Source organism: Quercus robur, chromosome 4, assembly GCF_932294415.1.
Source record: "Quercus robur chromosome 4, dhQueRobu3.1, whole genome shotgun sequence".
NCBI lineage: Eukaryota > Viridiplantae > Streptophyta > Magnoliopsida > Fagales > Fagaceae > Quercus > Quercus robur.
Window position 1 is genome coordinate 56,920,772 of NC_065537.1, and position 24,870 is coordinate 56,945,641.

The following is a 24,870-nucleotide window of genomic DNA, read 5'->3' on the forward strand; positions in this document are numbered from 1 at the left end:
CTTTTTTCAATATTTCTTTAATATATATCATGAATTATAATTATAAGTAATTTTTAATATATTTTTTTAATCGGAAAGTAGGATCTTATGATCCTCGAGTCGATCCTAACTATGATCTGATTCCCGAACCCTCTCACTAATCCCGTGTAGGATCTTGATCATGATAACCTTCTTGAACCTTAAGCTATAACTCCACTTAATATTTTTTTTTATTGGATGTGAGTTTTTGTTGTAGCCTTAAATTACAAAAATTTAAAATTTAAATATTAAAAAATTCTAGTTTGCTCTGCGACTCACTCTCTCTCCCTCTCTCTCATAGGTGTGTCTTTCGTTCATTGCCTCTTTCATCCAGATCCTAAAATTTTCTTTTTATTAGATTCATTCCATGAAAGTTCTTGTGGTCCTAATCTCCAACTCTCTACTTTTCTCAACCAAAATAAAATCTCCAACTCTCTATACCGACGGTTTTCTTTTTATTAGATTCATTCCGTGAAAGTTCTTGTGGTCCTAATCTCCAACTCTCTACTTTTCTCAACCAAAATAAAATCTCCAACTCTCTATACCGACGGTCCAAGATAGGGGGAATTTTGCGAGTATCCCCCAAATCTTAAGCAAATCTACTCTGTCATTTTATTTTTTAACTCACCTTTCTTCCATTTGCTGGTCCTATATGTTTTCTTAAAGCAAGAATCCGGTATGATTTCTTTAGAAACTGATCGAATTTGAGCCAAAGAATAAATTCTACAATGAAATTATTATTCTTTGATAACCAACCAAAAAGAAAAAAAAAAGTCATTCAATTGTTTGGTTGCATTGTTATTAATGTGAATAATTATTCTTTATCAAAATGTCCGTATTAATTATTTACTAGTCCATGACTCCCTGTTATTATTAAAAAAAATAACAATCCCCCAAAATAGTCATTGGATCGCTGCCACTCAGCTGAAATTTTTTGACCCTCTCCTCCTCATCAGTAAAGGTTTTTTTTTTTTTTTTTTAAATAAAAAAATAATATTTGATTTATTGGTTGCACTAATTTAATTAAGAATAATTAACGTCTATTATGGTATGAAATCTAATAAAAAGGATATAAATTACAAACTTCTTTTTCTGATTTATTAATTAAAATTACAAAAAAATGTATTAGCTTTTTTATGAAACATGATTTTTTTTTAAAAATTTGTTTCTTATATCATCATGCTAAAAACGGAGTTGTTAAAATCTAATGTTCAGGGAAGCAATCAATGTTTTCTTTTTGGATACATATATATATATATATATATATATTAATTTTGAATATATGACAATGATATTATTCACATATAATTGGATATTAAGTAAGACTCTAAAAATTTATAAGAGATTTTTGGGAAATTTGACTCTAATGTGATTCCATTCTATCATTTAATCATGTTGTACCAAATTGTGAAATAAAAGCAAAATATTCTATTCATCTACTATCACCAAATAAATGAATATAAATAATGATTTAATATTGACTTCTTGTATTCTTACTAATATTCATTCCTTTTTTTGACAAAACTAATATTCATTCCTATTTTCAAGAAGTCATTATTCTAATATATTAAAAAAAATAGGTGTCCTAAGTTTTTCAAATCAGGATATAAGTGAAAAATTTTGTATTCTTGATAATATTCATTCTTAGTACCAAATAATCATTATTCTAATGTATCAAAAGTGTCCTAAAATATTCTTAAAATCATGATATAATTCAAAAAGTTTCGCATGGGGAGGCACATTATCAATTTCCATCGAAATTAACATCATTAATAATTGACACTTTTTTTTTTGAAGTGATAATTGACACTTTTTAAGAGTGTAACTTATTTTTTGAATAATTCACAAAAAAAAAAAAAAAAAAAGACTTATTTTCAAGGGATAAAAATAGAAAGATTCGAATTATAACAAATATGCTTTCCTAAAAAGCACGTGGTCTCTGATTGTACTCCCACAAAGATTTGGCGGAGTTTAATCGTGTAAAACATTTTACATATACAATGTTTATCAAATATCAACCGTAGAAAATTCTACTGGCTGAAAATTTTTCATTTTGTTAAGAAAAAAAGAAAAAAGAAAAAAGAAGAAGGGTCATTTCATGTTGTCGGTTTGAGGGTCCTGAGAAGATTTGACTTTCCCCACAAAATCTAACAGTTGTCCCATCTTTGTTACCGTATGATTACAATAGTCCCTAAGGCTAAGGTCCCATATTCTTTGATCACTAGCCGTTCGGGTACGTTTCTTGTTTTGGTAGTTAGCTTAGCTTTTTTGCTTCTTTTATTTTTGGTTGGCAAATGTTTTTCCTGGACAATGAGAATCAGTCACAACATCAGCCACAAAACCAGAAGTCAACTAAAGTAAAAATGGAAAGATCTCAAGCACAAATATTGGAGGATATATTGTCATGATTTGATTGTAATTGGCATTAAATTTGTAATTAATTTGATCTGACCATATTTGCATTTACTTTCTGTATCCCATGATTTCAGCGATTTGTAGTGATAATGTATATATAAAAATTGTTGCTCCCAAGTCTATCTCTCTTAATTCTTCCTCATGCTAAATTTGCACCTGCTTAACTAGATCCTTTGAGATTTCTTCTTGAGCTACCATGCAATCCGGTGGTCTGGGATCTTCCTGCATGATGCATTCAAGCCCCGCGCATCTTCATAAACGATAAATTAACATTCCTTCCTGTACTACTGCATATTCCCAGAAACCTGAGGAGCTGGGCTCCCTCTTTTGTTTTTCTTCTTTCCAAAAGGTTTCTCAAGTCACAGAAACTCCTTACTTCTTCTTCTTCCAGGATAGGTGCTCTTGGGGTCCTAGGCATGGGGCTCTCATCATCTGGCTCCAGCTCACTATAAAACATTGTATCCATAAAGTTCACTTCTCCTTGGCTGAAAGGGTTATGGTTGGCAGAGATCCTTATTGGCCTCTCATTCAATCTCCCTTTAACACATTGATGGTATGTGGAATGAATAAGACGGTGTTTATAGAGTTATGGGTGTCCCAACAACACATGGTAAGAAATTTTCGAGTTGATCACATGAAATTTGGTCAATGCTACTATTGGGCTCGCCTTCAAGGCCAATTGCACATATCCCTCAGTTGATTCTGTTAATCCTCCAAACCCTATTATCTCCATGGGAGCCCCCAAAATCCTTCTGCCAGTCAGACCCACGGCTTCCAAGGTACTCAAGGTTATGAGGTTAAGTAATGCCCCTGTATTTACTAATACTCTCCTGACTTGAATGCCGTTTATGGTGGCCATCAGATAGAAGGGCTTGCGATGGTTCGGGTGCTCAACCTCCATGTCCTCATCAGTGAAGGTTATTGCATTGGTTGTCTCCAAATAAGCTTGATTAGCATGGGATTCTGCTGTGAAACATTCCATTCCCGAATCTGCTGCTATATTTATGAGGGACTCCGTGGCTACCCTTCTTACTTTTGGCCCAAATCTCAACTAGTTGAATAGTGATCTGAACTTAGGATTCTTCTGAAGGGTCCTGATTGTGCTTGGATGGAAGAATCCTTCAGTTTCTTCTACTTTTGCCAGGTTCCCATGGATCACTACAGCCACTGCTCCTTTTCCATTATGGTTGGGTAGAGGATTCCTTTGCACTTCGAGTTCCTTTTGAGTGAGCTCTAGGGTTCTCTCCCTAAATTTATTGTGAAAAAGCCTACGGAGGGTCCAACAGTCCTTGGTAGAATGCTTGACATAGTTATGAATTTTGCAAAACAAAGGATTCTTTCTTTCTTTCTCAATTGGTGGCCTGGACACAGTAAATGGCTTAACAATTTCATCTCCAATTCATTTATCCAAGATGTGGTTCAATTCCTCTACAGTACATGGGATCACGAGTGGTTTCTCGAACACTTTCCTTTCAGGCCTCTTCCTTTTCTCTTTAATTGACGTTGTCATGGCCTGGGGTACTGGCACCCTCTTTGTTCTCATAGTCTGTGCTATCCTTCTAGTTTTTTGCAGCATGTCAACAAACTGGGTTATGCATAAATTTTCGAGGTTGAGCCTGTAATCAAAAAGCATGTTGGATATGTTGGTCTCCACAAGCTCTTTTTCTTTACGGTCTCTATAACAGTCCAGAGATGCGTCCTCAAACTTTTTGATAAACTGGACAGAATCCTCTCCAGGCCTTTGCCTCACCATTTGAAGGCTTTGGAAGGTGACCTTGTCCTCACCTGGGTAATACTTCGCACAGAAACTTTCCATCATTTCGTCCCACGTTTTAATGGACCCAGACCTCAGTATGGTGTACCAGGTATATGCTCTGTTCACTAGGGACTTAGCAAACTCCCTTAGACACAGCTCTCTGTCTCCTGCGTAAAGGCTCATAGTGTAAATAAACCTACTCACATGTTTCACAACACTTCCATTCCTTCTATCAAAAGGATGAAATTTCGGGGGTTCATATCCTTTAGGATATGGCTTGCCAAGGAGTTCGAGTGGGAATGGGGGATCCTGAGAAAATTGCTTAGGAATCCTCGAAAGTTTTTCTCTTTCCTACTCTAAAAGGGCATTGACATCTGCTGGCATTAGTTACTGGGGGTTGGCTCCCCCTCCTACTGCTGAACCTCCCTCTAGTTAGGCTTTGTCTTGGTTGACCACAGGGGGGACATTATCCATAATTTCCTGTGTTTTGCTCTCTTTGAGGAGGCGAATCTCTTGCTGCAAATCTTTCAGCATTTTTGCCATTCGAGCCACAGGGTATGGCTCCTGTTCTGCGTGCCTTTGTCTTTATATGACCTCCTGTTCTACTAGAGGCACCTCGTTCCTTTGTCTAGAGGCCACTTCATTTTCTCCTATAGGCTCAAAGGCCGCAGGTGGCGCATTGGTGCCTTTGCTGTTCCTTGGTCTTGGAGCCATGCTTTGTAAATGGATTGCTTCTTCTCTCTCCTTTACCCAGTTCCCAGTGAAGTCGCCAAAATGTGAGGGTCATTTTTTGGACAGTGTCCAGGCCTAATTTGAAATAAGGACCCTAGGCCTTTGAGTTGTTGTTTTAAAGGGACTGGGCTTGGTTCACCGCAGCTAAATGGGCTGTTTACAAAACCAAGTAATACACAGAGCAAAAATCCTACAATATGTACATACTAGTAAGAATATATATGTATTGAACAACAAAAAACAGTAAAGGAATAATGTAATAAAGAGAGAAACAAATATATTGTTAAGGATCCTTAAAACACTATGAAATGTTTCATTACTTTCTTTAGTTGTAAATCACAATGTGCTTACTAAGACGTGTTACACGGTTCAAATAAGCTCAAAAATTACAGACTTAGATGACTATCTAAGCCTTTAAGACTTGTAAAGTTTGAATTCAAGTATGTTCTATAGTGGCTGTTTGGGATACCGGGCAATATTTTTCTTTCTTTTACTACTTTCTTTGAGTTTTGACAGAGTTTTATTAATGATTCTATTATGATTCCCTATTGCTGAATGCCCTTTCAATGTTAGCTTTTTCTCCCTTTTATAGCGTCATTCTAGGGTTCCGGGGTACCACTGATTCCCCTCATCTGCTCCCCTAAGTACCAAAGTTTACGTTGTGCCAGCCACTCTAATGACTAGTCATTTTCTTATTTCTCATAGTTTTCTTCTTTTGGTGCTGTTTCCCTAAAAGTTTTTTGCTAACTTTCCATTATGAGCTGTCCTTAGAGGGTTGACCTCCAATCTCTCTTCCCTCAAGGCTTCTAATTCTTACCTTTTTCAGACTTAGCTTTTTGACTGTCTTTCTTTTTGTCATTTTTCTCAGGTGAGCCGAATCCATTCTTGCCAGGTTGAAAGTTTTCCCGGCTACTTCTCTTTATAGTTCTTCTTTCTGGGTTGCCCGAGGTACTAGCCCTTTGTTTATGAATTGTTATTCTCCAAGCCTTTTTTTTCCTTTCTGCATCACTGGGTGATTGAGAAGGACGTATCTGTCCTTCGTTCTTTATGTTTCTTTGTGCTCTTTTTGAATTGTCTCAATGGGTATCCCGACCCAGTTCTTCCCACTGGACTTTCTTTGATTTTATGGTTTTGACAGGCTAGGCTTTTTTTTCCTTTCTTCCCTTCGTTTCGTGGGCCCTAAGGCCTGTCCTTTCGTGGGTTCTGGGATTCAAATCTTTCTTTTGATGGACTTGGGCCATCATTTTCTCTTGTGGTGAGCTTAACCTTTTTATATGAGATTCACCCACTGTGCTTTTTTTAGGGCCTTGGTGTTATAACTTTTTAGACCTCAACAGCTTTAAAGAGAAATTTCGAGAATACAATCAAATACTTGAAATTATTTTATGCTTGGAAAATATTTTTTTGATGGAGATTATTATTTTACGCTTGAAAATATTTTCAAGTGAAATAAACGTAGCCTAAAAACTTGAGAGAGAGAGAGAGAGAGAGAGAGAGAGAGAGAGAGAGAGAGAGAGAGAGAGAGAGAGAGAGAGAGAGAGAGAGAGAGAGAGTACTTTACTAATCATATGAGGTTTGGAATTATCCTTTTTTTTTTTTTTTTTTTTTCTTTTTTTGCTGAATGGAATTAGTCGTCCTTTACTCTATCTTTTCTTGATGAATCTTCCTTTACTTGAGTGACTGTTTTTATGGTTTAGGAATGAGGGACAAAATTACCATTTTCATAGTAGGGTTTTTGTCATAATAGGCTTAAAGTTAGTTTAGTTTACTTTACCTAACTTTTTTTTTTTTTTTTTAAATTTAGTTTTTAGCTTTTATTTACAAAACTTTCAACATGAAACTAGATAAATTGTTTCTAAAGGGTAAAATTTCCAACCCCCAAAAATAATGATTTGGGAAAAGAAAAAGACAATAATAATAATAGAATCTGGTTAATGTGTGCAGGCATACATTAACCATCTATTTTAAGAAACCTTTTATGAAAAATTGAAAAAATTGTTAATTCAATTAGTTATTTTTTTATAAAATTTTTCTTAAAATGATTTGCTAATAATAATAATAATAATAATTTGAATTTTTTTGACAATGGATTCTATACCTCACCAGTCATCCCTAGTTATGAAATGAATGAATATCTATTTGATCTTTCTTTCTCTCTAACCCTCTTGAGTCTTATCTCTCTCTCTCTCTCTCTCTCTCTCTCTCTCTCTCTATGATTCTTTTTGATGTGTAGTACAATATTTTTGTGCATTTTTTTCATACCACTTGGAATTTTTGGTATGATTTGGTTTATAATAAGACTGATGACTTTGATATAAATGTGTTATTTTAATTAATAACAAACATGTTGTAAATGAGTCGAGTCAAACAAGTTGTTTATTGGTTTTTTTTTTTTATAGATATTGTAACAAGTACTTTCTTCCCCTTTATTTGTTTGTTTGTTTGTTTTTGTTTTTGTTTTTGATTTTTTTTTGGAGCAACTGAGGAAAACTATTGTTATTATTTGTTGATTAATGAAATTGGGTATTATCAAAAAAAGAAAAGGAGTCGAGCCAAACCCAATAATAAAATTCAAATTTGTTTATTGAATTTTATTTCAAATAAGAGTTGAACTTAGATTCATAACCAAACAAGATTATATGTTCAAATTTGATTCTTTTTTTTTTTTTTTTTTCACGAGCTATTTGATTAATTTATTATTTTCATTCCTTCTAGCTAGCCTCTTGTTGCAGGTCCAACACTTGCTCCCTCAGCCTATCCATTTCCCTATTCCTGCTGGATTGGGAGGGTCCCATGGAGTTAGTGATTAAACCTCTCCCTATGCGAAGGAGAGATATACTCCCTACTGTGACCTCGCAAGGATTGTTCTTGAGCTTCCCTATGCAACCTGTTCTCATGGATCAACTCTTTTGAGATACTTGGGCGAGAGAGGTGGGCAGGCCCACTCCTTGATCGATTTGCCATCCCCCTACTCAAACCAGCTTCTAGACCTACTACTTGGTGGATTTTCCCACAAATGGCACCAATTGTGGGAGCCAAAATCAAGTACTGTATGAGATTATAGTGACTAAGTAGATGACTTGGACAATTCATTTATACAAAATATAGGATAAAACTTCCATAATGGGAGATCTAAACAACTGATTAGAAGGTGACAAGGAACAAGAAGACTATTTATAGATATGTAAACTGTTTTCCCGAGGTACAAAGAGTTGGGCTGAAAGTTAAAAGCTCTTAAATCTACTCAGTTGTCACAACTCTCTCTCTCTCTCTCTTATATTCTTCCCTAGGCTTTATCTCTCCATATTTCTCAACCACCCTCCTGTTGCACTCCCCCACTCTTTTATAGAAACTTTTCCCTCCTTTATCCCTCCAGTTGGCCTGCTTCTAGTTGGATTTTCGGGATACTTGTCACATCACTCCTCTGTTTTGCCTCCATTTCATCAAGAAATTGGACATTTAAAGGTGTCTGCTCTGTTTAGGTTACCCTCTAGTCCTTAGGCTTCTTTATTTCTTTCCACATCTTTGAGCCGAGCCTATCTTTTAAGACGTGGTTTGCTCGGCCTGAGTTGGCCTGAGTTTAGGTTCATCCCCGCCCCCCACCCCCACCTCCCCCAACTGTTTATAACCAGTATAGTTCATTTATAGCCTAATAACAAACCATTTAAGAACAATATTTTCACAATTTCTCTTTAATAATATTACTCTAATTACTGTTAGACTATTAGTCAAGTCAACCGATTATAAAATTTGTAAAAGCTCTGTTGGACCCACCATCACGCTTGCCACGTGCGCTACATCATCCAAACCACTGTATCCCACGTGCCAAATATGCTGTCTCTCCCCCACACCTCTTTCTTTCTCTCTGCAGCTTTGCAGCTTTTTCTCTCAGGACTTTAACCCCATTGGAGTAGAACAAAGAAACCATACCCTTCAGTGCTCTCTCTGGACTCTGATTCTTTTCCTGTTTCCTCCTCCTCCTCCTCTTTCTTCTTCTTCTTCTTCTTCTTCTAACACAACCCCCAGTAAATCCCACTGCATGCGCATTATATAAAACCAAACCCAACGACCTATCAACCACAACATAACCCTACAAAGACAACATACAGAGAGAGAGAGAGAGAGAGAAAGAGAAATGGAGATTGGCGGGAACATGTTTGGTCAGAGCAACGGTAACAGGGGGCAAAATGGTAATAATAATGCCAGTCTAGGCTGGGATATCTGGGAGCTTAGTACTTCAAGGTTAGATTGGAATACTAATAGTAACAACACATTTTACAACACCACCACCACCACCGCAGCCGTCTCCACCGCCGCAGACGACACTTCCATCACGGCGGGGAGTCCCACCACCACTCGTAATGATGCAAGTGCATCCCACGCGCTTCTTTTCTCCGACCACAATGATAGTCTAGGTTTACTCCACCACCACTTCCACTACCAACACCAAAATCACCACCACAACCAACAGCCTCTCTACGCCGGGGATGGGTCCCACCTCCACCCGGACCCACACCTCATGTGCTTAAAGCTCGGCAAGCGACACTACTTCGAGCAGGACACTGCAAACCCTCTGGGTGATCGACACGTGTCTCTGCCAATCCCATCATCATCATCGTCATCATCTATAGGCAAGAGAGGCAAACCCTACTACAGCGGTGGTGTTGTTACCGTTACTTCTTCCTCCGCCGCCACGTCATCGTCGTCATGTTCGACGTTGCCGGCGACAGTTCCGAGGTGCCAGGTTGACGGGTGCCACGTGGCACTCATAAACGCCAAGGACTATCACCGGAGACACAAGGTGTGTGAAATGCACTCAAAGGCTCCAAAAGTGGTGGTTCTAGGGTTAGACCAGCGTTTCTGTCAGCAGTGTAGCAGGTACATACACATCCAATACATACTATACACGCTTTAATTTTTCATCTTCCTATGGAGTTTCCATGTTAATTAGCCTAGGGAAACGAGCCCAAAAAGTTTTTAAAAAAAGAGAAAAAAAAAAAAACCAAAACCCCCCAAGGACTTTTATAGGAAAAGAAGATTTTAAGATTGAATAGTAATTTGATCATCGACTTTTTCTTTCTTTTCCTATATTTTGCTAATCAACTTTATTAGGTGGGCCTTTCTTTGAGACTGAAACTGTGAAAGTTCTATCAATGGAAAAAAAAGAAAGAAAAAAGAAACACAAATACTATTTGTTATTTATTTATGTATTTTTTGAACTAAGAAGTTTTCAAATTTACTTGGTGAAAAAAAACAGAGAAGAGTGATGGGTGTGAAATGAGTGCAGGTTTCATGCAGTGTCAGAATTCGATGAGTCGAAGAGGAGCTGCAGGAGGAGATTAGCAGGGCACAACGAGCGAAGAAGGAAGAGCAGTCATGATTCTGCTGCTACCAAGAATTCTACTCAAGGTACATCCATAAATATATACTACTTTTTTTTTTTTTTTGTTGAGAATCATAATAAATATATACTACTTGTTTTGGCAATTTTTTTTTTTTTTTTTGGATTGAAGATTGATTTTTTTTACAAATTTATAACCAATCCATTTCTAGCATAATTTGCACTATTTCCTAATTGGGATGCTCTCGTTTGTGGGATGCTCGTTTTAGAAAGTTGTACCGGGGGCATATTAAATTTCTCTGGGGCAAATCATTGGCTTGGGGATGAAGACCTAGGAGCAAACTAGGGATCACACTTCGTAAAATTTACATTTCAAATTTATAAATGACATAATTGCCAAACATTCACATGACATGTCATTTTCATATTTTTTTGGTACTACGGTGAAAATAAGATACAAAGAAAATTTCATTATTGTTGATATAATGTTACGATAGTTTGGGTTGCCTAGACTAAATACGAGAGTAACATGTAGTCATTTTTGGACACATGTTGTGATTGCGTGTCCAATTTATTGGACCACTCAACGCAAACCAAGCTCTAGTTTGGGTAACGGATATAGGAGATGGTAGGAGAGTTGTAGCCTTGAGATGGGACCTATATCACAAGTGTTATTGAGGAACTAGTCCTCCAGAAACCAATGAAAACCCTACACAAAAGCTGCATAGAAAAGAGGAGGAACTAAACAGAGAATCAACTACTAATTAGTTCCAAAATTTCACTTTTCTATATGTGAACATTGATTCCTTCGTGACTTTCCTCATACTTAACCTTTCTGCTTACCGATTTGTCTAATGTTTTAGTTATGGATGTTGAAATTTTATTAAGAGTACTTGGATAATAGTTTCAGTTTTTAATTTGGTGTTAGAAGTAGAACTGATTGAGAATTTCAGTCGACATTGTATTAAAAACTCAAGATTGATGGTGCATTTAGGATTCTATTTGATTTTGATTCCTTACTTCTGACACAAAAAGACACAGTTGTTGCAAGGGTCTCTTACAATTTTAGCGAATAAAGCTTGAAAAAAACAATCAAGTAACCATTGATTGTAAAGGACTATATGGGTAACCAATACATACGCAACAGAAAGTTTTCAAATTAATTTCCTGATCAGTTTGGGCCTTTGGGGTAGCACTGAAGTCTGTTGTGGAGGAAAAATTTTCTTTTGGTTGTTCGCAGATTTACTGTCTGAGATTTCATTAGAATAGATTTGAAGCTCGTAGTAAGAATTATTGGAAGGTAGCTTAAGTTTTAGGCTCCAAAAATTTGGCTAAATGTGTTTTGATGCCATGATCTGATTGACTTGCTTGCCATATGTTACTATCACTTGCTGAATTACCAAGAATATGCTATGAAGAAAAAGAATCATATTTCTTAGGCGGGTTGGTTTCAGGTCAGGAAAGTTAATTACAAAGAGTCAGGACAGAGGAAAACCCAGAAAAAGGAATAGGTCAATTTTTTCAGGAAATTAGCTATGGACATGATGGCATCTGCAAAAGAGCGATCGTTAACCACTGATCATAAAAGAAAAAAAAAATTGTTTAGTCAATCCCCTAGAATTGAGGTTAAGTTTGGTTGATTTGGGTTGGTCGAAAAGATCTGTATAGTGCAGTCCAATTGGCAAGCTTGATGGTAAGATATTATAGTCTTGGATTTACCCCAAAATTTCAGTCATTTGGAAAGAAAAATCTTGAGGAAGTTTTCTTTCCACACAAATTGTAAATAATCTACCATGCATCATGACTTGTTGCAAGTTCGCTACTATCCTCAAATTTAGTCACACGATTTATGATTTAAAACAAAAGGGTTTAGATGTTGATTTCAAGCTATATTGGAATTAGACATGGCAAAACGGGCGGGTCAGGTTGCGTTCGGGTCGGGTCAATCGGGTTGCGGGTCAAACGGGTCACTGGTTAAAAACGGGTCATTTTAAGCGGGTTAAAAACGGATTCGAGTCAATCGGGTTGGGGGTCGGGTTGACCCATATTTTTCCCATGAATTTTTTTATTTTTATTTTTTATAAAGAAAACAACATTGTAGGGACATGATTTGTTTAACGGCCCATGAGTGATGTTGGGCTCGTATGCAAAGGACCCCAACAATATGATTTGTAGAGAGTGGACTTGAAAGGCATGACCTTGGGCACAGGTGGAGGGTTTTATCATGGCGTCTATGGAAATTCTTATATGGGCGGGCCTGGCTTAACTAGCTAAGCCTTCCATTGGTATGGGTTGTGGGACTCCGGTCCTCGGACGCTGTCCTAGGACCCTTATATCCTTTCCTTTTTCCATTTTTACTGGAGGAGAGACCCCCCCCCCCTCTCCCCCCCTCCCCTTTTCCCTTCTGGGGAGTTCTTCCTTTTATATCCGTGTTTCTTCTCCTCCTTCAAGTTCACGTGTAAGTCTCACCCTTTTTTCGGAGTGCAGACCTGTCCTGTCAACCCTTACTCCAGTATGGTTTAGAGCATGGACTTGTCAAATACAATGCTTGGTGTTATGATGTTGGTAGCTTTTTCTCTTACCCTGCCCCTGAACTCAGTTTCCCCCCTTCCTCAGGCATTTCGTGAGGTGCCGAGCAGGAGGTTGTTCTTGGCAATGGTTGTCCTCGGCAATGGTTCTCCTCGGCGTGGGCCCTAGCCCCTGGGCCCCCATGTGGAATGGGCCTGGGCCGCGAATTCACTAGCCCCACAAACATGTATTTGCCGTTTGGAAAGTTATGCAACAAATTACTTGATGTAAAATACATTATTTTGAATTCTCCACTTATATCAAGAATTAACTCAATTAAACTTATTAATACTTATTCAATAATTTTAACATTATACAAATCCTAACATTGCTATCTAAAACAAAATAACACAAAGATAAGTAAAACAAATACACAAATTTTATTTTTATACAATATCAACATTTCAAAATATAAAACAAAATTACAAATGACTTATTGGATAACTCATTTGATAAAGAATAAAAACATATAAGAAATTTACAGTATTGAAAATTAATTTTATAATCTATTATCAATTATGGTTGACACTCTATTTTAATTTGAGATATACATTAAAGTTTGATTGCTTACTTATTTATACATGGTCTCTTTTATGAATATCATATCATTGTTAAGCAACACACACTCTAGGAAATATCATAATTTATTTTAAAAAGCCGTTTATTTTGAACATAAATTGTTAAAAAATAGGTCTAAGCATTCATAATTTATGCTAATTTGATACTTTGGCTTCATTATTTTCACACTTGTGAATGTTTCTCACACGTCTACAATTTTAAATATGTTTTTAACTCTACTGTAATCAAATTATCTTGGCATGTACTTTGCTATTTGATATCTAAAATTTTTTACTCATTACAGAATGCTCAACCATTTATCTTTCAATTAATTTGCATGCAGTTATGTAAATGTATCAATTGTTTCCTTAAACCTCATAATAAACAATTAAACCAATATTGTCTTAATTTTACTATTTTTTTACCCAAAAAAAAAAAGTTTTAAAAAAATGGTTTGGGGTCGGGTTGGGTCGGGTTGACCCGCAAAAAACACAGGTCGGGTCACGGGTCAACCCATTTTTACTTCAGGTAAAAAAAAATAGGGTTCGGGTCGGGTCGGGTCGGGTCAGGTCAGAATTTTCTGACCTGTTTTGCCATGTCTAATTGGAATTGGCATGAGTTTTATAGTTCACTAGCATTACCTCATCTCTTTTATTAGAGAACTAGAATTCGAAACCTCTCCTCATTGTTGTAATTATCAAATTATATATATAAAAAAACACAATTCTGAAATTAAAAATAATTAAGTAACTCATAAAACAGTAGAAAGTCACATTTTTTTCAATCTTGAAAATTATATTAAAATTGATTTACCTATGCAAACTTAGGTATATAGTAAGTGATGGAAGTTTAGTTGAAAGGAAAGCTTAGTTCAATCATCGTGCAAATGATTAGCATACAAGAACCACTTGTTACTTTGAAAGAAAATAAATATATACATAGATGAATAAGGCTTGGCACCCAGCACAATGTATTGGTTTTAAAGATCAATGACATACTTGTGTTGAGAGAAAGGAAATGCTTCTTATTAGGAATTCTAGATTTAGACCTTGTTTGCATTGGGTGATTAATGATAGGCGGAACAGTTTCAATGTAAAATTAACATTAGGTGAGAGCAGGGTCAGCTCAATACATTTTGTAACCTACGGCGACAATGTAAAGTGATCTTTTCTATTTAATTTATTTTATGTGAAGAATTATTAGTTTCTCCCAATATCCCAATAGCAGTCCTCCTTAACACTTCTTTGCAAAGCCATCAATTTGATATTTGTGTATTTTTAATAACTTTAGCCTCAATTGAATTGATTTCTTCATACTAATGTACAATGATGATAATGCTAAAATAATGAAATAGTAACCATGTTATTGGCATTTTAAATTTCTTTCATGCACTGTATGGTCACATGGCCCACATTGCTATGAATAATTTTCATATACGTAGAGTATTTTAAATATAATTTTTTTTTTAAATTGTAAATTCTAAATGATGTCGTTTCTGTCAAAAACATCAATTCAGCTTCAAACGGATTCATTTTAAACCTCACTTAAATTTGCAGTCCGCAATACTAAGGTACAGTCTAAGACCAACTCAATATATTTTGGAGCCTAGGGCAAAAATTTTTAGTGGGGCATCCTCTTATTTTAAATATTAAATTATTAATTGAATAATACTTATGTTTTAATATATATATTTTTTTCATTTAAAAATAGATTTTTCATTTAAAAATATATTTTTCTTGACTTTTTTTTTCAAGTTTCGTTAAGATTTCCTTTTCAATTGGTAATATTGCTAATTCACTTAACCTTTCTTGTGACATAGTTGACTTTACATAGAATTTTATCAATTTTATTTTTGAATAACTTCATTTTGCATAACGCAAATGTAAATGTATTGTTAGTTAATATATATTTTATAAGTGATACATGCATTAGAAAAAAAAAACCTAGCATTTTTATATAACTTAACACATTAATTGGACTATTTTCATCTATTTATAAAATGCATTTTAAATTTTTAATTCTAAAAATAACTCTAAACCATTAGTACAAGAATAAATATCATGTTTGAGATGGTCCTTGTCTATCTTGGCAATGCTAGACTCTTAAGTAGTGAGCAATGAATTTGTCCGAAAAATTATTATTTATAATTATAATTTTGATAGAGAGAAAGGAAGAGTAAAATTTGTGGGAGGTTGAAAATTTTGACACTCTTAAACTACCACAAACACAATAAAACATATTAATAGAATGCTCAACATTCAAAAAGAATATAATATTTTTAAACATAATTTTTATTCATTAAATTTTGGGCTTAATTAAAAATTTTACATAGTAAGACCAATAGACAAGGCAGTCTATTGGCGAATAGAAGAGGTTCCTTATTTTTTGCTAGGTGAGAGGACTTACTTTATTTATTTATTTATTTATTGCAATATTATAAGTCAAATAGATATAATATATTCTATTTTAGCGGCCTTCTTTCATCCGGGGGCTTTAGACTATTGCCTAAATGGCCTAATGATTGAGCCACTCCTAGGTGAGGGACTAGAAGATGTTGGTATGGAAGAGTTGGATGTTGTTTAGGGATAGAATAGAAAGCTTGATGTTGAGGAGATAAAGAGGTGGGAGAAAGTGTGATAGGAGCAACATGAGAAGGGGCATGATCTAGAATTGAAGTTGAAGTAAGAAGTATTAGCATGAAAAAATAGGAGGTTGCTAGGCCGAGTGTTTGTGGTAGAAGCTATAGGTAATGAAGAGAAGACAGTTGAGGAATGGATGAATGGAAAAATCAGTTCATCAAATAGAATATGTCAAGAAATATAAGTACGAAGAGTGGTAGGATCAAGACAAAGATAGTCCTTAGAGTTTGATGCATAACCAAGAAATATACACTATTAATGAGGAACACAAACAATAGTAAAAGCATATGGCTGACATTTCAAAGGTAAAGAGGATGCTTCCTTTTAAACAATACCATTTTGTGAAGATTTGTGTGTATAAGTATACAGTATACTGGTGTAAGATACCTATGGAGGAATATAAGGACGGAAAATCTTTAGTATTAAGGCCCAATCCATGTTCGATTGAATGTCCAAGAAGATTTTCCATAGTTTGTATAAAATGATAGATGATGTCAAAACTTGAGATTTGTGTATAAGAGAGGAAAGAACAATGTGAACCTAATAAAATCATCAACAAACGAAACATAATGCTTAGATTCCATTTAAGAAATGATAGGGTAGGACCTCATATGTGATTGTGTACAAATCTCATGAAGTTTCGATTGTTATTGAAACAAAATCAGGAAGGGGCAATTGATGCATCTTTCCTTAAAGTACAATGCTTACAAAAGGAAGAAACTGTAATAATAGAAGCGATAGTATCAAATTGGTATTGGTACATGTTACTAAACTTTAAGCCTATTATGCCATGTTGAGCTGGAACACTATCGTCAGTGTGGGTTGAAGTATGATAAGAGAAATGAACAGGAAGAGTTAAACCATGAATCATAAATTTGTTAATATCAAAATAAAAGGCACAGTTATTATCACCAACGAAAAATTCATACTTTTATAGATCTCCAACTGTGAAAGAGACCTGTCCTCACTCCATTTGCGAAAGGACTCCATTTGGGAAGCTTACTTAAGTGATTAATATAACATATAGAGGCACACTTTAATCCAAAAGGCCTAAGCCCAATAGGTATGTGCTCAATTATGTTATATTAACCACTCATTCTTCTCATCAGTATTCAGTGTGGGACTTTACTCACACATGTATACCCAACAATGTCTAACGGGTCAAATTTATTTGTGTGATTAATTTCAAGACTTTGTTTGTTTATGTACGGTACAAGATATAATTTTACACTGTTTACTGTGTGTTGGTTATAATAACAACATTGGATAGCAATTGAGTTCATGCATGCTTTCCACTCAATTGGATCTTATTGGAGTTTCTTTACAAGTTTCCCATTAAATACATCCTCCCACCTCCTCTCAGAGAAAGTTTTAAATCCTTTTTTAATGCCCTGTTGAAAGGTTCTGTACCTGGCCAATTGATGGAATACAAAGCCAAACTTTCCCTCTACAGTTTACGTTAAATATCTGAGCAATTTATTTCCCCATTGAATATCACAAAATTGCTAAATATTATTGAGGAATTATATCCATTATTTTCATTTGTTAAGCAATCCTAAAGTGAAAGGGTTTTAGGTGAAGGCTAAAACTCATTACACACATTCTTAATTATAAAACACTTGTTCGTATACACACAAGTGACATTTGGAAGACTAGCAGAAAGTGACACCAGGGAATGAGTTTGGAATAGGCCAGACAAATGATGCTGGTTGTAGTAGTCATACAATTAATGTCCCTTCCAGTTGCAATCCTTGACTTGCACATCCTATTAAGGATGATAAAAGTGAGGGAGATATTCATTTATTATGTTATGAAAATGACATCAATTAAGTTAAGCTTTCTGTAGTAACATCGGTATTAATTTTAATAATTTTCTTTATTATATCGTTGAAGTGAAATAAATCATATTCAGCTATGTTAATTTGTTAAGTCATTTGTAGTAAAAACTGGTGCTAGCTTTAGTATTTTCCTAATATAAACTAGTATATATAATACAATTGAAGATTAGGTAGCAGTAGAAGACTGGATCGATGTAAAATTTTGTTTTCTGAACAAATTTATAGGTGAGAAATTTCCATACTTTTCATCATCACCGACAGGATGTGCTCTCTCTCTTCTGTCATCAAAGACCGATTCTTGGGTATCTCCTCCTGATCTATCCACAAGATCCAGTGCAGCACTGCGTGAATTGATAGCAGAACACCGTGCAGCCATCCTATCTCGGCAGCTTGTTTTTGATAGAGACTGGCACACACAACACCATGCAATGGAGGAACTAGGAGATGCCCAACAACCAAGGTCCAATTCTCCTATACCCCATCAGTACCAAATGTTTCCTGAGCCACATAGTTGGGACAGGTTCCATGAAAGTGACACACATGTTACCTTAGACCTCATGCAGGCTTCTAGCTCAGCATTCGGATTATTGTCTATGAGGGGTAAAAATAAAGATGATGAAGAATGTTCTGACTTGTGGAACTCCTTTCATGGAGCTCATGTAATCTGATTTTTTTTTTCCTTTTTGGTTAACAGTTATTTGATTGTATCATTTAGTGTGAAGACATAAAAATAGACTGGTAGCTAGGATATGATAGTTTGTGAAGGTATTCATTCATCGGATGGTGGGACTGAATTTTTTAGGAGTATGGTTTTTATGGCTCCGAAAGTTTCATAATTTTCTCAATCATTAAGGATTTTTATGTATGAAACAATTTTCTCAATCATTTGGAAGAAAATCCATTTCCTAACCTTCTATGCAGTTGGGTGTGTTAGAATTGAACTTCCATTAATTGGACTTTTAGTTTTATAAAATGGATTGGATGTGACTCAATTAATATATTTGAGAGCCTATTAATATGTTGTGGTCAAATTTAGTATTGGACCTTAGTACACCTTGTTTTACTAGGTTTATTACATCCATTTGATGTGAGGTCAATGTAGAGTTTTAAGCTTGATCCATGATGGCTGCATGTTGATTATATATGTGAGGTTAGGTCCACTCTCTACTCATAACTTTAAACAAAATCATAGATCCCATTCTTTCTAGAGATCAGTGTGGTTTGTCACATCCAGAGCCATCTTAAAGGGTCCATTTGGTTGGAGGATGAAAAATTGTGGGAGGATGGAAAAGTGAGAGAAATTTGGTTTTCCCTCTTGTGTGTTTGGTTGGAGGGTGGAAAACTCTTTTGTCTAGTTGGAGAGCAAAAGGGAAGGATGAAAAATGTAGTTTATATAAATTGACTATTGTGTGCACCCAAAAATATTGTTAATGGGGCTAAAGCCTATTTTTGAGCTCACAACTTATTTGTAATGTGGGTTTTGGGTACTATGAGTAGTTCCTTGCATGGAGACCCAGGTACACACTCTAGACCATATGTACCCCACTCTTTTTCCTTTCTGAGTTGCTCTCTCTACTGCTTATATTATTTTTCCTTGCTCTCTTTTCTTTATAGAATTGCCAACGCCCATTTCTCAATCCATTTTCCTATTTATAGCCTGAAAGGAGTGGAGGTGTTATAATTATTTCCTCACTCGTATGGATGGGGTCTAATTCCATTGTTGCTAAGTGGATATTCCGTCAGAAAAAGTGGTAATGGCATCAGAACTGATTCCTACTTTCAAAAGACTGCTTGGCAGCGATATTCTTGAGGGCACTACCGAACAGCCGAGTACAGGGTGTTTCCGAGCAATGTTACCCCTGACTAGGTTAAAGACGATCGGGAAGGGCTTGCTATTGGTATCTGAGTCAGTGCAGTCCCACTCTAGCTTCCGGGCCCAGATTTTCCCCTGAGGTGTTTGGATAGAGGTTGCAGGTCTAATGAGGGCAAGGTGATGTATTGGGCCGCCAGGCCAAGTCCCAAGGCCCAGCGAGCCTAGGGCCCTGGCCTGTACAACTATTATACCCTTGTTACATAATATGTAAGAAATAAATTTATTTGTACTCATTAAATAATATAAAATTTACCACATCATATATATAAATTTATATTATTATTTATATTATTATAATGTAAAAATTACAATAGTGTACATATAAATTTAATTGGGTAAAAGATTTTGAAACCAGCAAAAATGTGGTCAGCAAATTTATACTACATTCAGCCCACAAAAACGTGGTCAGCAAACTTTTGTGGGCAAAAGATTTTGTAATCATTCAACGTTGTCAGCAATTGGGCAAAAAAAAAAAAAAAAAAAAGAGAAAAAAAAGAGAGAAGAGAACTTGGACGTTGCTGTGTTGTGAGAAGGTAAAGTGATAAGGATGAGAAGAGGCAAAAGTTATCAGGTCATGAATAAAGTGAGGGGTAGGTGAGAGGGTATTTGTGTAAAATGCATTTCACAATACTTTTCCCTCCCCATTTTCCTCCCAATTTGGGAGGATAAAAAAAGTGAGCCCGGGAGGAAAAACTTTCTTTTCTGTTTTTTGTCTCTCCTATTTTCTTTTCTCAGCCAAACAGTGGAAAACAACATTTTTCACCTTATTTTCCATCCTCCCTGTTTTCACTCCAACCAAACACACCCAAAAGGAGAAGTATGGAGAGAAAGATCTATTGGATTGTGTGTTGAGTGTGCATGTTTGCTGCTACTAGTAGTTTATTTAGGTTTGCTCATAGTATATAGAAGGCATGTACCTAAACCCTCAAATTTATTGATTATTTGTGTTCTAGCATCTAGCACTTACGTGCCTTTAAATCTTACAAGATAACAGATACCTATCTAACAATATTGATCTTGAAATTTACGAACTTAAAGTTTAGCATTGAATTTTAGTATATTTATTATTTTTTTAATTGTCAAAATTATTTTATTTTTATTGACTCTCAAAAAGATAAAATCATGGTTTCATCCCTATATCTTTGACCGGTAACCGGCATTAATAAAAAATAAAAACCTTCACATTCAGAAAATTTTAATGATTTTTATTAATAATCTGCAATTTTAATATATCTTTTTTATAAAAAAAATTGCAAGTCAAGCAAAAGACAGCCAACACAAGCATCAACACAAACTAAACAGAGGTCCTAGACTTGTATAACACCATGTGAAAAAGGTTCCCCAGAGATAAAAAGAATTGGTGAAGACAAAACAGAGTTCTCACACATTATTTCAAAGTTAACAGTTTCTTTCGCAGAGTGCATGGCTCAAATTGAGACTTTAAATTTGTCCTTATAACCAAATTTAGAATGAGATTTCACTTCCACCATAATCATTGCTATATGACCAGCTGTCTCTTTTTTTTTTTTTCCCTTCAAAACTAATGAAGTATGACTTGCTGTCTTCACGTGGCTTAGGACCGAAGGCTGAGGAAATTATTTTAGGGATTGATTGTGGATCTACAATTTTTCATGAGTGTACGTAATTATTGACCGACTAGTCTCACTCTATTACAATTTGTCTTTATTTCCAAGGCCATGAAATAATGACAAATTTATCAATTCTGTACACATCTAGTATCGAATAAATTCAAGTTAAATACTACAAGATCTAAAAACTTAATTATCAATAATTGTTTACCTTACATCCAACGCCTAGAACCATAATTACTATGACCATGGGTGGACCAAGAAATTTTTGTTTGGGATGCATACAAAATTTTCAACTCTGGTAGAACTTATCTTTTTTTTTTTAAAAAAAAATTCTAATAAATATACACAAGCTGTTTAGTTTGATATTAAACATCTGCAAAAATATCAAAAAAAAAAAAAAAAACTTATTATCTCTTATAAAAGTTATACTTGATTGTGATATTTTTTATTAAAAAAAAAAAACTATTATCATGAAGTTTTCATGGCCACAAATGATCCAAAACTTTAGCAAATATAAGAGCAAATTTACAATAAAAAATGAAATTGAGAAAAAATTAAAAAACTACTGAGCCAATCACACGATTCTATTTTTGAAAGGATTAATAGAATTTTTTTTTGGGAGGGTGGAGGGGAGCTAAGTTGTCCTTGTCGATGACATATTATTAATTCTAGCATGAAAAATTGTTTCGCAATTGAATAGACAAATAGAGAACAAAAATGTAAACTCAAGAAAGTCAGATTCATACACATGATTTAATAAGATCTATCTATCTATTAAGATCCGAGTAGGACTGAAGTTAAGTTATGATTGAAACCCATCTAAAGGAATGTTTGTGATCCACCCATTCCCTCGTCCAAACTTCTTTGGTGATTGGTTATTCATCCTTTCCCCATTGGACCTATAAACTCAAAGTCTCAAAGAAAAAATATCAAGAAGCTTCAATTATTCATTGATTTTATTCACTAAGGTCCCTAAGAAATTACTTAATGGAAAAGGAAGTGATCGAGCAATGACAACCAGGAGGCCGGTGTCGATAAGCAACTTTGGTATCGGCAGCATTTGATCCAATTTCACCTCACGCTCTGTGTACTTTAAGTGTCAATAGCGGAACTTAATTTGTTTTTTGATCCTAGACTTGCCTACTTGACTTGACTGAGAGTTCAAAGACCAAGAAGTGAGTTCTTTCTTTTGGTAGGGTGACAAAAGGCTACCTCATTCCTCCTCTGGAAAATGCCTACACCTAATAGCATAGTTCCTAACTTCACATTTTCTTGTTGATCCATCGTGCAAAAGTTATGAGAGCAAAATGCCAGATGAGTAAAAAATCCAGGGAAAGAAAATCAGTCAAGAATAGCGGCAGATAAAAGCAAGAGTCACGTCAATTGTGGATATAGATTGGTTTTTTTATTTCAATTTTTATATCAAATTTATTTAGTCGTGAATATTATGCAAATCCACTATTTATAAAATAGCAAATATGATAAAATTATTTTTATAAATTTTGTGAAATTTTTTTAGTGTTAATTATTTTGTGTGAGAAATTATTGTCTTTTTGAAACTTATTTAAATTAGTTGAGCTAAACAAAGGTTGTCCTAAGCAACCATGTGTAATCCTACTAGAATCATATCTTTTTGGATAAAATTTGGAATGTTGATCACGATTTTGTTTAACTTAATTTATCTCGCATTTTATATACTGCAATAGTACACATAGGATGATATTTGGTCTATGGCATTCACCTTTTCTTTCATTCTTTTGTGAAATTATTATAGTATAGTAAACTTTGGAATCAAAAGTGAGGACTTTGTGTATTATTTAACTTTTTATTTTAAGTGTTTTCATTTCTTTATTCTTTTATAAATAATAAAAAGAGGATGTTTGTTCATTTAGACCCTGTAAACTCAGATTGTTTAATCTAATTAATTAATCAAGTTTTTACTTAGGTTTATTATGCAGATCTAGGTTAAACACAAATAATCATATCACTTAATGTGGAAAAGTAAAGAAGACAAGTGATACAATGACCCAAGATAATCAATGAAATCGTCAACTTTCAAGGTAAAAAATTTGGAGAGGATTTAATCTAAACTATTCTTATGGCAACAAATTCACTAAGGTAGAATGGAAGTTTTAAAATAGATTTTTCCCTAAATCCAATGCTACTTCTTGTAGTAATTACTCACGTGACCACACGTAACTTCAAATCCACAGACTCTTCTATCTGAATTTGTTGAACACAAATATCCACGTTTGTGACTCTAAGATCCCACTCAAAGTTTTAGATCATTAGTAGTTGTTGATTTTGTATACAACAACATATCTCTAACACCGAATCTTGAGTTTCTTCAAACAATATTGCCAGTAGAAGAATTTAGAGAGTTTTGGGTACAAAAATCCTAGGTCAACAATTGGAGGCACAAGATGCACTATTCTCTCTCTCTCTAAAAACCTTTTTAAAACGTGTCTTAGGGTTTCCTTTAAATACTAGGAGAATTAGATCTGAAACCCTAATCACTTAATGGGCTTAATGAATTGTTGGGCTTGAATTAAATTCTACAGATCCGTGTCTCGATCGGTTGAGCTTTCTTCTCGATCGGTCGAACCTGGCATGTTTCGAATTTCTTGAACCTACATCTTCCTTATTCTTGTATTCTGATTTGCAACATCTTGACCATTGTCTAATTATATTTATAGACTTAGGAATTTAAATCTAGACAAGTTTGTATTCATAGTTTGTCGATTGTTCTAAACTTTTAGAACTTAGTAGAAGACAAAAAGAATATTCTTAAATCTATATTTTATTTTTCTATACGAAAACAATACAGGTCATAGCGGGTTAGATTGACCCATGAAAGCCTGAGTCTAATAAGTTAAAGGTTTTACAACTCATTTTAATCCAACATGTTTTTGACCCAAATCGCATTTGAATCAATCTAACTTATTCAATCTATTGTCAAGTATAGTTGTCACCCATAAGGTCTTAACATTGAAATTTTATTTTCATGTCACAATTAAAACAATAAGTCTAGTGATACCAAAAATAAATAAATAAAAATTAATTCAAAAACTCCTTTTCACAACTATTGAAAATATATATTATAATTGATTAACCATGAGTACGTTTATATAAAAATAATATTATGCTAATCATAAATTATCACTTTAGGAAACTATGAATTTTTTTTTTTCTCTAGCATTATTAGAAGGAGGTCCCCACCTAATAAATACTATATATTTACCATACATGTACTGCACGTGAAATTGCAGCACCGTCTTACTTCTGACTCCTCTGACCCACACATAGCCCTACTACCCTAAAGTAAGCCTCCACGTGCAAGGTTTGAAAAGTATGCTCTATCAAAATGCATGCACAGTTTCAGTGTAGTTTTATGGTACTTTGCTTTGTGGGGGTCATGTAGGGGTAGGGGTCCCAAAATTCCCTTCACAAAGTAGACGCTGACAATCAAAGTTGGACCTTACTGCAATGAGTGAGAAAAAAATATGTCAAATGTGTATTTGGAAAAGTTTGGGACCAATC

The 24,870-nt window shown here is 34.8% G+C and overlaps 1 protein-coding gene across 3 annotated transcripts; it reads left to right on the forward strand.

Annotated features, from left to right (window-relative positions):
• The first annotated feature begins 8,769 nt into the window (after window positions 1-8,769).
• Window positions 8,770-18,750, forward strand: LOC126723069 (squamosa promoter-binding-like protein 7). Of its 3 annotated transcripts, none has more exons than XM_050426306.1 (3): window positions 8,770-9,799; window positions 10,209-10,330; window positions 18,127-18,750. In XM_050426306.1, the coding sequence occupies exons 1-3, from the start codon at window positions 9,057-9,059 to the stop codon at window positions 18,531-18,533; spliced, it is 1,272 nt and encodes a 423-aa protein (XP_050282263.1). In that variant the 5' UTR covers window positions 8,770-9,056; the 3' UTR covers window positions 18,534-18,750. The 3 variants fall into 3 exon arrangements, with proteins under 3 accessions (XP_050282263.1, XP_050282264.1, XP_050282262.1); XM_050426307.1 differs by lacking the exon at window positions 18,127-18,750 and adding an exon at window positions 11,717-12,104; XM_050426305.1 differs by having other exon boundaries at window positions 8,772-9,799; window positions 18,091-18,750.
• Window positions 18,751-24,870: the final 6,120 nt, after the last annotated feature.

Coding starts and splice junctions, on each gene's coding strand:
- LOC126723069 (XM_050426305.1), top strand. CDS start 9,057: ATGGAGATTGGCGGGAACATGTTTGGTCAGAGCAACGGTAACAGGGGG. Junction 9,800..10,208: donor TTCTGTCAGCAGTGTAGCAG/GTACATACACAT, acceptor AAATGAGTGCAG/GTTTCATGCAGTGTCAGAAT. Junction 10,331..18,090: donor TACCAAGAATTCTACTCAAG/GTACATCCATAA, acceptor ACAAATTTATAG/GTGAGAAATTTCCATACTTT.